The 12,575-nt window shown below is 39.3% G+C and overlaps 1 protein-coding gene and 1 pseudogene across 2 annotated transcripts; one reads left to right on the top strand and one right to left on the bottom strand.

Annotated features, from left to right (window-relative positions):
* Window positions 1–236: 236 nt before the first annotated feature.
* LOC307109643 (upstream-binding factor 1-like protein 1) lies at window positions 237–1,451 on the top strand (the record flags this gene model as incomplete). The annotated part of the gene is made up of 1 exon (XM_079788465.1): window positions 237–1,451. One exon carries the CDS (start codon window positions 237–239, stop codon window positions 1,449–1,451), a length of 1,215 nt encoding a protein of 404 aa, XP_079644591.1.
* Window positions 1,452–3,574: 2,123 nt separating this feature from the next.
* On the bottom strand, window positions 3,575–9,255 carry LOC307110162 (TSC22 domain family protein 3-like; annotated as a pseudogene). The gene is made up of 3 exons: window positions 9,210–9,255; window positions 8,088–8,312; window positions 3,575–3,680 (listed from the first exon to the last, which is right to left on the bottom strand). The product of its transcript is annotated as a TSC22 domain family protein 3-like (transcript).
* Between the last annotated feature and the right edge of the window lie 3,320 nt (window positions 9,256–12,575).

Genomic DNA, 12,575 nt, shown 5'->3' on the forward strand with positions numbered 1-12,575 from the left:
GTAGGCAGGCCATATTTTTTACTTATTTTGTTAAGGCAATTTAAATGTATGAGGGACATATCCCAAGTGAGTTGTGATTTTCTCATTCATTCTTCTATTTCTCCTCAGATACACAGAACACACACTGCAAAACTTCCAAAATAGCTCAGCTGCTAAGACTTAAGCTTGAAGACTTTTGAGTTTCTGCTGTGGTGTTTGCATAACTGGGTCCTCATAAGTGGCCCAAAGTCCTAGAAATGGCATTGACTAACGGCCAAGACCAATGGCCTAAGGAAGACATTGTGATGTTACTGGACCTCCTGAAGAATAATCTGCCATCCAATGACAACCACACATTCAAAACAACCCAGTCACATATGGACTGGGGAAAAGTAGCTTTTAAAGATTATTCTGGAGAAATGTGCAAACTCAAGTGGTTAGAGATTTCTAGGAAGACAAGAAAGTATCGGACTTTGACAGAATTAGTCCTGGAAGCTAAGGAACATGTTAAAAATTCTAACAAAAGCAAAAAACTCAAGAAACATCCAGACATGCCCAAGCAGCCCCTGACTCCTTACCTTCGCTTCTTCAAGGAGAATCGGCTTGAGTATTCCCAAATGCACCCCAAACTCAAGAACCAGGAACTGACCAAAGTCATGTCTGAGAAATACAAGGAGCTCCCAAAGGAGAGGAAGCTGAAATATATTGAAGATTTCCAGAAAGAGAAACAGGAATATGGGGGGAAACTGGCTCAGTTCAGAAAAGACCACCCTGAGCCCGAGCAGAACTCCAAGACATCTGTTGTCCTCAAAAGGAGCCCAAGCAGAGCCCCCAGGAAGTTTCGGGGAAATGGAAAAGAACTGAAGTCTTCCCCAGAAAATGATTTTCCAAAAAAGATAAAATTCCGTGGAGAGCCCAAGAAGCCCCCCATGAACGAATACCAGAAGTTCCACCAGGATTTGTGGTCCAGTATGGAGCTGCAAGGCCTGCCCCTGAGGGAGCGCATGGTGGAGATTAGCAGACTCTGGCAGCGTGTCCCAAGGAGCCAGAGGGAGCGTTATAAGCAGCAGGCTGAGGAGCTGCAGAAACAGTACAAGGTGGACCTGGAGCACTGGCTCAAGAGTCTGTCTCCTGAAGAGTATGCTGCCTACAGAGAGAGAGCCTCTGGGAAGCGTAAGATCATGAACATGCGTGGAGGCCCGGACCCCAAGATCATCAGGACACATGTGCAGTCTCCATCAACAAGGACTCGGCAAGAAGGGCTTGCACAGAACCAGGGGCAGGCTCCCGGGATGGCATCTTCAGAGACTAATGGGGACCATTCTCATGCGTCACAGGGTTCTGAAGAAAAGAAGGAGCATGAGAAAGAAGCAGAAAGCAGCAGCTCCTCAGACTCCAGCAGTAGCGATGAAGATGACAGCAGCTGCAGCTCATCTTCCTCAGGGGACACCTCTGACTCAGACTCCAACTGAGCTTTGTTCATTCCTAGATGGTGGGACAGAGAACTTCCCAACAGAAGTCTTTGGCATCTGTGTAAACTGAAGGGCTCTTCTCCCTGTCCCTCTTTATATATATAAAACTGCTTTTATTTTATTTTAATTTTTTATTGTATCCTTATTCCCCCATTGTCCCCCTTCCCCCACTCATGCCCCCACTCCCCTGGTGTCTGTGTCCATTGGTAGGCTTATATGCATGCACACAAGTCCTTTGGTTGGTCTCTTCCCTTACCCTCACTCTCCCCTACATTCCCTCTGTGGTTTGAGGGTTTGATCTCCCTGTCCCCTTATTGCTTTGCTTCTTCCTTCCTTTTTCCTACTCCTCCTCAATACAGAGTAGGACAGGTTGGGAAGCAGGGAATTGGGACAGTACTCTCAATATCAGATCCACACACCTGGGAAGAGAGGTTCCTGCTGGGAGAAGAAATATGTGTGAGCCTGTATTGGGTCCGCCCCCTACACCATCAGTACCACTCCCTCTAGGAGCCCCAAGCAATGAAGGATCTTGAAACAAATGGTGAGGTGATTAGGCAGCTGTGGGGGGCACACTGCACTAGTCTGTGCATTTCTGAAGAAAGAAGTTTTGCTTTCCTCATTTTCTGTCTGCCAGAGGTCGTCTGGGGCCACCATGAGCCTGTGACTCCTACATTCTCTGCAAGAACAGCACATCTGGACTCTTACACCACATCTGGTGTGAGAAAGGAGTTGGCCATTCTTAATGTGAGAGTGGGCAGCATCATGTAGCAGGCAATATTTATACATGGATATTTAACTCTGACATTTCTATGAGTGTTTCTTACTAATTTCAAATAGAATTATATTTTTGAATGTTAGCTATTTCATGTGAATGAGTGCCTCCATAGAATAAATGCATTATAATTTGGGGCACTGCTTCTCTAAGTAGTGTCTGCATTTGTTCTTGGCAAAAACCTAAATTTCTTCCTGTTGCTCCAGGTTCAAGTGAATCTCCTATTTAGTGTTCATGGTTGATGCATATATGAATAGATGGATGAATAGAATGATAATTAGATAGATAGATAGTAGATAGAGAGATGATAGACAGAAATAAAAAGATACATGGGTAGCCCTGGCTGCTGTCTTTCAGTGGTTAGAGCATTGGCTGCACACCTAAGGGGCTCAAGTTCAATTCCCGATCAAGGGCAAATACCTTGGTTGCATGTTTGATCCCTGCCCTCAGTTGGGGTGTGTGGGAGAGGCAACCAATGGATTTGTCTCTCATAGGTTTCTCTCTCTTTCTCTAAAAATAAATGGGGGAAAAATACCCTTGGGAGAGGATTATCAACAACAAAAAAAGATATATGGATAGATACATAGATATATACATAGAAAGACATAGACATATAAATATGCACTATTCTGTTCCACTGGTCTATCTGTGAATTATTGTGGTAGTACCACATTGCTTTGATTATTTGGTTTACTGATACGTTTGAAAATCTATTTAAGGCCCTATCATTAGATTCTTTTCCCCTCTATATTTCTGGCTATTTCCATATTGTGTTCTCATGAATATAATCATAATAAAAGTAATTGTATCATTTTTATATGAAAATCATTTAGATAACCAATTATCTTAGTGAATTTTTATTAAGTGTTTTTCTAGATAAAGAGTACATTTTAGAAAATAATGTCAACATTTACATATTTTATCCCTCTAATCCTTTCTCTTTCTAAAAGTGTTGGTTGGAATATTCAGAACAATGTTAAGTAATAACAATGATATGTGCTTATCTTGCTTCTGACTTTCAGACTAAGATTTAAACTTTAAAGGATTTGCAACTATTGAAATTATGCTGATTAATATTACATTTAGAATAAACTATATAACCTATTCATAAAATGCTTATGTATTTATATTATTTTTACTACATAATATGTATTATTATTTAATACATCACTTCTATAAGCTCAATAATATTTTCATTAGCTATATTCATATCAGAAATTGGGTTATTGTATGCCCTAATATTAAACAATCATCATATTCCAGAAATAAACCTGTTTTTTTATTCCATATTGAAAAGGTGACTAGAGGTTAGGCAGATTTTCCAGCCATTCCTATGCTGGGAATGTGATATTTACACAAAGCTTCTGGGTATATTTACTACATTTACTAACTCTTTTTCATAAGCTAGATTTGAGTTGTTGTCCCCACAGTAATGAAAGCTGCTTGGGGGCAGCAGGCTGAGGAAAACAAGACACATTATTACAATAAAACTGGTTCATAAAGCTGAAGGATTTCTCCTCTCTCTTCCCTAGAAATTGAAAAGAAAATGTATTTATGGGAGAGGATCCAGGGAGGGAAGTCTCTCAGAACAGTTCCAGACACCTAGCCTGGGCTCCTTAGCACCTAGTCTCTTTCACTTTGCATAAAATCGGAGAGAAAGTGAATGGTAAGTATCACGGAACCATCTGGGTGTCACGATGTGCATGGTGTCTGACAGTCCAGAGGAAGGAAGCTATCCCTCATGTCTGTGCTACTTGAAGTTCAGGAGGGAAAATGAAGTTGCAGAGTGATTTGGCTTCTACATTTATCCTCTTAACAGATTGGCTCTCATTCATTAGGCATTCCTTTCCTTCAAGGACTGTAAACTCCTGGTTTCCCAACTTGGCCTCTCAGTCTGCTCCACTGCTTTCCCTGTTGTGGGATCTACATATTCTTATTTTAGTCTACATGCTTTTCAGGCATGACCTCACTGTACCCCATGTTTTCAATTATCATTTAAAAAAAAACATATTTTATTGATTTTTTACAAAGAGCAGTGGAGAAGGACAGAGAGTTAGAAACATCGATCAGCTGCCTCCTGCACAATCCCTACTGGGTATGTGCCTGCAACCAAGTACATGCTCTTGACCGGAATCGAACCTGGGACCCTTGAATCCGCAGGCCAACGCTCTAGCCACTGAGCCAAACCGGTTAGGGTGTCAATTATCATTCTTATATCAAGGAGTTCCACATTGATATCTAAGTCCATATGTATAGAAATTCATCCACAGGGAAATAAAAAATTCATAACATCTCAAATAGGGAAGACGAATTTTCGGTGTACAAATGAAGAAGAAAACTAAGAGCAAGTGATGGAACCTGAGATTCCTTCCTTTTTTGAGATTCTATGGTGGCTTAGTTACTATATATATTTATTTTTATAAATATGTTTTCTTCTTGATTTCAGAGACAGGAAGAAAGAGAGAGGGAGAGAGATAGAAACATCAATGATGAAAGAGAATCACCAATCAGCTGTCTCTTACAAGCCTCCTGCTGAGCTCAAGCCAGCATCCTGGGCATGTGCCCTTAACTGGCATGGAACCGTGGCCTCTTAGTTCATAGTTCGATGATCAACCACAGAGTCATATTAGATGGGCAGTACGGGACATTCTTAGACATTCTGATTTCATTTCTTATTCTTACAGGAAAGCTTTCAAATTCTCCATTAAATATGACATTTGCCATAATTGCTTCTAGATCATTTTTATAAGCTTATAAAATTTAATTCCCCTTTTTGTTTGTTAATAAGTATTTAAAATAATGAATGGTCATTGAATTACATTGAGTGATTTTATATTGAATCTAAATAGTCAAATACATATGCATAACATTATTCATAAAATTCTCTTATTATCCATTAACATCTAAATAATTTGCATGTTTGCTCTTTTTTAAAAAATCCACACCTCCAGTTATGTTTGTTTGTTTATTTATTTCCTTTGGAGGAGAGGAAAGGAGAGAGAGAGAGAGAGAGAGAGAGAGAGAGGCAGGGATCCATTGCCTCCTATATGTGCCCTCACCAGGAATTGAACCTGTAACCTTTTGGTGTATGGGATGATGCTCCAATCAACCGAGCCACGTGGCCAGGACTGTATATTTGAACATCTCTCACCCCTTTTAGAAGGATTAGTCTTCTTATGGGTTTATCGATTTAATTCATCTATTCAAAGAGCTAATTTTGTATGCTATTGAGTTTTTCATTGTATTTTCTTTAATTTCAGTATTTTATGCATTATTATTATAAATTTTACTTCTAAATATCTGATATGGATTTTCTTTTCTTAAGCTATCTTGTTAAGATAGGCTTTTTTTCTTTCATAATATAGTCATTTAATAATACAAATTTTCTAGTGCACACCTTACAAAAAGTAATTAAAAACAATTGAAATAAATTTTAATAACATATTTAATCCAATATATCCAAAACTTCATTCCAGCATATAATATCAAAATATTAATGAGATGTTTTACACTAATTTTTTTATTCTACATTATGCATGGGTTTAATTCTTACAACAAAGCCCAGTTAAGACTATTCACATTTCAGGTGACTACCAAAAAAGACAAAACCAAATTAGACAAACCACCCATCTACATGGGAAACAGCTTGTTTTCAAATCCTTACTTGACAGAACAATTTCAAATAGTCTTAGAACCAGAGGGTGGGTAAGGACCCACATTCTCTAAAGTCCAACAGATGGCCACTATCAATGGCCTAATGATGATGGTTTTAGAGGAAAAGTTGTTCCAGTTAGCCAGGCTGGGTGCTTTATTGAGCGTGATCCACTGGCGGATGTAACCTGGCACCATAATGACCACCAGTGAGGCTCTTTATTTTCTGGTAAATATGGAGGACTGGATTTCATTCCTAGGCTCTTTCTTAGAATTTCCACAGACTAGACAGTTTTCTTAACATTCTAGCACTGTGCTACACTTTGAACTGGAGATTAGGTTATTGTAGGTATAAACACAAGTTTAAATCATCCTGATTGGATTAAATAATTGCTTAATTTGTTAAATAAAACAATAACAAACACCTTCAGGTGACTGATAATAAGATCAGTGGGTCTGATGTCATTATTTGGTCTTCCAGTTTTTTCATCCATATAAGTTGACCTCAGATATGACTTCCAATACCCTTCACTCTAAACCTAAAATATATTAACTAGACTAGGTCATTGCATGAATGTTTTTTAAAAATAGATTTTACCTTTTAGGTTTACAGCGAAATTGAGGGGAAGGTACAGAGATTTTTCATATTTCCCCTCCCCCCACACAGGAAACTATAGTGTCACATCATTACCACCCAGAGTGCCTTTACCTAAATTTATAGCTTACATTAGGGTTCACTCTAGATGATGTACATTCTATGGGTTTGGACAATAAATAATGAAATGTAATCACCATAATAGTATCATACAGAATAGTTTCACTGCCCTAAAATCCCTCTATGCTCCACCTGAGTTTATTATTTTATTATAATTATTTTTTAATAATGGAGAATATTTTGTCTTTTCTTTTTTTTTTTTAGGAAAAAAGAGCAAAGTTAATTGAAATTTCAAGCTACATTTTTGAAATCAAAATCAAAATAATGGAGACATACATGAGGATAAAGTGTCAGAGAGTGGCAAGTATTCACAGCCACAGAAACTCCTAGAGACAAGCTCCCTGAGCATGTCTCCCAGGCACCATCAGGTCAAAGCCATTGCTTTGTTCATCCCTTGTCCACAAAAGGACAGCAGAAAGCCAATCATTTCTTTACTTGAAAGTTTTTCACAAACATTAAAAAAAGTTTGTAATGACAACCTGAAGTCCCAGCTGACATTTCTCAACCACATTCTATGTAGTCAGCACCAATGAATGGTGGGTTTGGCATTCAAAAGAGGACCTCACATGTCTTCAGAGGACAGACGGGCAATTATCGCAGGAGCAAGGCATCTGTGGACACATTCAGAGGCTGGCCCTCTCCCTGCTTTTACTTTTTAGTCTTACTTAACCTGAAGGACACACAGGATCAATTCGATAAATGAACTCAGTCAGAGTTAAGGCTAAAAAGTTAGCCTTAAAAGATGAGGGACTGCTCAATACCCCCAAAGCTGTTAAGGCCCTTCAAAATGTAGGTGTATGTGTATATGTATGCCTCACTACACTAACATATAGATCTAGACGATGGGTATATATACGCATGTATGGCTATCTAGAAAAACTGTCATTACTAACCAATCAGAACTTTGTAGGCAGTCATCCCAAAGCCATAATGCCACACAGAGCTGTGCTCAATCCATGCATTGTACCATATTAACCAAAAGAAGGCTGACGGGGCTCACTCTCTCCCATCTGTGGCCCTGCTTTGGCGAGGCAGGGGATGAGAGAGAGGCTGCCTCTGCTTCAAACACAAGAGGCTTCTTCATAGGAACAGTCATTGTCAGGTGAAGCTGTTAAAGATGTCCATGGAAATGAAAAGCCGACCCCCTTATACTTTCAGGAGAAAAGTGGCATCACATGTCAAACTAGCTTTCTCCTTGGCCAGTCACAGCAAAATTCCCCGGGGCCCTGGGAGCCCCCAGGGAGCGGGGGCATTAGAGGCTCACCAGCTTGGGGTGATGAGGTGCCAGGCAACTCAGCCTCCAAAGACCTGCTCTTTGCCAGGGGTCCGTCACTGGAGTAGACCCAGGCGGCCATGTCCTTGGGGCATCTCTTGGCACCAGCTATGCTAGGTGAAAAGTTCTCCAGGTGAGATGAGTTGGAGAGCCAGAAACAAAGTGGGAAGTACCAGGTAGAACAAGTTTAGTGGCTCTGCCCACTCTGAGGGCAGGGCCACTTACCCTGCAGATCCATCAGGGGCCTCAGATGATTGTGGGGCTTCAGGAGCTGGCTTTTCAGGGTCGGATGGGACTGGAACTTCTCCAGCTGCTCCTGGCTGGCCAGAGTCTTCAAGAGGGGGTTCTCACGCTCCAGCTGGGAGTTTTTCTCCACCAGCTCTGGGATCTGCTCCTTCAGGATCTTTGCCTCCTCTCTCACAGCATACAGCAGGTGATTCTTGACCAGGCCTGCTCAATCTTGTTGTCTAAAGCCACCACGCTGGTTCCGGAGGTATGAGCTCCGAAGCTAGCTAGGAATTCCTTCTGGGCTCTGAAGCTTCAGTCCTGCTCCCAGGTGGCACCCAGTGCACAGCCAGCCCTGCTCAGCTCTGCCCACCACACCTCTGCCTCCAGCTGCCTCTGCCTGAGCCTGCAGCAGCTCATTCTCACCAGAATATTTTCCTTATAAGGCAATTAAAAATAAATATTTTCTGATACAAATCATAAACCCTGTGAGTTCTGTCAGAAACTTGACCTTAATTTGAAGTGGTTTATAAGCACTTGGTATGTATATGTTTTAAGATAAAGATCTGCTTTTTTCTGTCCGTGGACATTTTGGGGTATTTTTATTTTTATTGATTTCAGGGAGGAAGGGAAAGGGAGAGATAGAGATAGAGACATCAATGATGAGAGAGAATCATTGATCATCTGCCTCCTGCATGCTCCCTACCGGGACCGAGCCTGCAACCCGGGCAATGTGCCCTTGACCGGAATTGGAATCAAATGTGGGACCCATCTATCCACTGAGCCAAACCGGCTAGGGCTGTCCATGGACTTTTTAAAGTTAAAAACATTTCAAGAAGAATTTTTTTAAAAATATATATATTTTATTGGTTTTTTACAGAGAGGAAGAGAGAGGGATAGAGAGCTAGAAACATCGATGAGAGAGAAACATCGATCAGCTGCCTCTTGCACACCCCCTACTGGGGATGTGCCCGCAACCAAGGTACATGCCCTTGACCTGAATCAAACCTGGGACCTTTCAGTCCGCAGGCTGACGCTCTATCCACTGAGCCAAACCGGTTTCAACTAAAAAAAAAAATTTTGATTGACTTTGAAGATTACTTTAGTACTCAATAGCCGCACCATCTGGAGGAACTGAGTTATATTTTGAATGAAAATGTAAAAACATTGCGGATCATTGGATCAGTATTCTGAAGCACAAATTAGTTGTATAGAAGAGTGAAGGGGGATAAATGGTGATGGAAGGAGACTTGGCTTTGTGCGGTAAGCACACAATACAATATACAGATGACATTATAGAATTTATACTTGTAACCTATATAATTTCATTAACCAATGTCACCCCAATAAGCACAATGACTTTATAGGTCAAAAGTTTGGAAGGGGCTAATTCACTTCCCTGAAGCATTGTCTTAACCTCCTCTAAGTACAAAAAACAAGAAAGAATCAATACATTTTTTATGAAATGGATCAGACTGAGAGGTGTTTACATGGTATAGGGGTCCTTACAACTCTGGGTCAATACATTATGGAGATTAACCCTTTCTGTGACCTCATTCTCACATCCGCCTCCATTATTCTTATTCCATAATACTCTTGACTGTGTATCTAAGCTCGCCACTATATTGCCCTATTATTTTTTTCTCCTCAATATATTTATTTTTATCTTAAGGTTGTGACTGAACTTTAAGAAGAGTAAAGGTCTTAGCTGGTTTGGCTCAGTGGATAGTGTCAGCCTGCAAGCCGAAGGGTCCCAGGTTTGATTCCAAAGGGCACATACCCTAGTTGCATGCTCAATCACCACCAGTAAGGAACATGCAGGAGGCAAACTATCAATGAATTTTATATCTTTGATGTTTCTATCTCTTTCTACCTCTACCTTCCTTTCTGAAATCAATAAAAATATATATATTTTTTTAAAAAGGAGAAGAGTAAAGTTCTTAACAGTATGTATTTTCATTCTATACATTTTGTGGCTTAGTTTCATGTCATTATTCTTTTTCCTTTACTTTCATTTTTTCTGAATACACTTTCACACACCTAAGAAAGGGATGTGGAGATTAATTATTAATGTAAACTTACTTATTTATAAGTGCCTTTAAGATAATTATGAAAACACTTTCTTATAAATATTGGAAATATTTTTCCCAGTATGCTGTTTTCAGATCATTTACTTGTGATTTTTCCAACTTTTAGGTTTTATAGGTCTCAATTCATCTAGACTTATTAAACCACACCTGTATTCCTCTGATGTCATACTTGTATTCTTTACATTTAATTATTTATTTCAACTGGCATTTGTTTTTGCAAGTGAATATATTTTGAACTGAGTATACATTAAATTTCAATTATCTGATGAAAATATAAATATTTCATATTTATTTGACTAAAATATAAATATGTTTTGCCTTGAATATAAACTGGATCTAAATCATTAAAAATATACTATTCGACAATTTAATTTCATTAAAAATAGCCCTAAACCATGTATTGAAAACCCAGAAGGGTGGGCCTGGCCAGTGTAGCTCAGTTGGTTAGAGTATTGACCTCTGAACAAAAGGGTCTCTGGTTCAATTCCTGGTTAGGGCACATACTCAGGTTGTGGGTTCAATCCCTGGTGGGGTGCAGCTCTCTCTCCCCTCCCTTCTCTCTCTAAAATCAATTCAAAATATATTTAAAAATTAATTAAAGAAAAAGTAAATAAAAAAGATTGCTCTTTAAGAAATATACCACCCTAACCAGTTTGGCTCAGTGGATAGAGGATAGGCCTCTGGACTCAAGGGTTCCACTTTTGACTCTGGTCAAGGACATGTACCTTGGTTGAGGGCCCATCCCCAGTACGGGGTGTGCAGGAGGCAGCTGATTGATGTTTCTTTCTCATTGATGTTTCTAACTCTCTATCCCTCTCTCTTTGTCTCTGTAAAAAAAAAAATCAATAAAATATATATATTTTTAAAAAGCAATATACCTCCTGCCCAGCTTGTGTGGCTCAGTTCTTAAGTGTCAATCTATGAACCAGGAGGTCACAGTTCCATTCCTGGTCAGGGCACTGGGCTAGGGCTTGATCCCCAGTATAGAACATGCAGAAGACAGCCAATCAATGATGTTTCTCTCTTTCCCTCTCCCTTCCTCTCTGAAATCAATAAAAATATATTTTTATAAAAAGAATGAAAAAATGTAAATATTGGCAGTACATATTTATTTAGGATTTATTCTATATTAGGTCTTAGAATGAATTCTTTCCTTGCATTAGGTATTCTGACTCTAACCAACAGTCATTGGAAGGTTGGTTCATTTTCTGCATTATTTCTCCTTAGAAATGTGTATTTTTGAGATGCAACACATAGCAATGGTAGGAGCACAGACATTAGAGATTACTTATTGCCTTAGTTCAAATCACTACTCAATAGCAGCACCATCTGACTTCATTTCTTTATCATAAATATTGGATTAAGACTCCATATATAAAATACAGAAAGCACATTTACAGGAAAATCACATGGCATGAGTTCCATAAATGTAAGCTCTTTGCTGAATTTGAGTCTTTTTTTTTTTAGTCTAAAAAATTACCTTGATTTAGCTAATCATCGTTGATTAATTTCTAACAATATATTCAGGAAATGCAGTGGTGAATTTGCTATTTATTGTGGGACAAGAGCAATTCAAACAACAACCAGTGCGTGGAGAGAGATAGAAGGGAGCTTATGTATGCATTTTGGTCTTCTGTCTTCCATTTCATCAGTCATGGCCCAGGTGATGATGCTAACTGAATTAACAATGATGTATGACTGCCCAGGTTGTAACATACACACACACACCCCTAGTCCCTATCATAATAGAGATTCTATAGTGGTTGTCTCACACACACAAATACCATTTTATCACACAAGGGAATAATCAATGGAGTTTAAACTCCATAAAATTTTAAGATAAACTTTCAAATCCTGAAAATTTATAGCAAAACTCCTTTCAAGTAAGGTAATTTACTAATGTACCCCTCCAAAGATTTGCTAAGTGCCCCTGATGCCCTAGCCAATGCGTTCTACTGTTGCGGGGGGGGGGGGGGGGGGGCGGGGGGGGAAGGACAAGTTATTCAAGCTATTCTAGGTTCTCTAAAATGAAGGCCTATCCTAGTCAGAGAAACTTCCTTGTCAGCTCAGTTTCCTCCCCACCCCCCGAGGGTAAGTAAACTTGCAGGAGTGACCAGACCAATGGGAAAAAGTTGCAGACTGACATGGCATGTAGATAACCAGGTATATCCAGCATGTGCAAAACCTGCATTCCTGGATTCAATGATATATATTTTGCACAATGATATATATTTTGGTTACTCCAGCAAGCTCATAAAAGAGGCAAAAAACCACAGTACATATATTCTAGATAAAAAGCCATAAAGCATGATTTTAATGACCAAAAAAAAAAAATTAACACAATTTTACATTTCATCTTATCCTCCTATTGAATAACAATAAAAAGAGGTTACATTAA

This window comes from Cnephaeus nilssonii, assembly GCF_951640355.1.
Source record: "Cnephaeus nilssonii genome assembly, chromosome: 13".
In the NCBI taxonomy this organism is placed as follows: Eukaryota; Metazoa; Chordata; class Mammalia; order Chiroptera; family Vespertilionidae; genus Cnephaeus; species Cnephaeus nilssonii.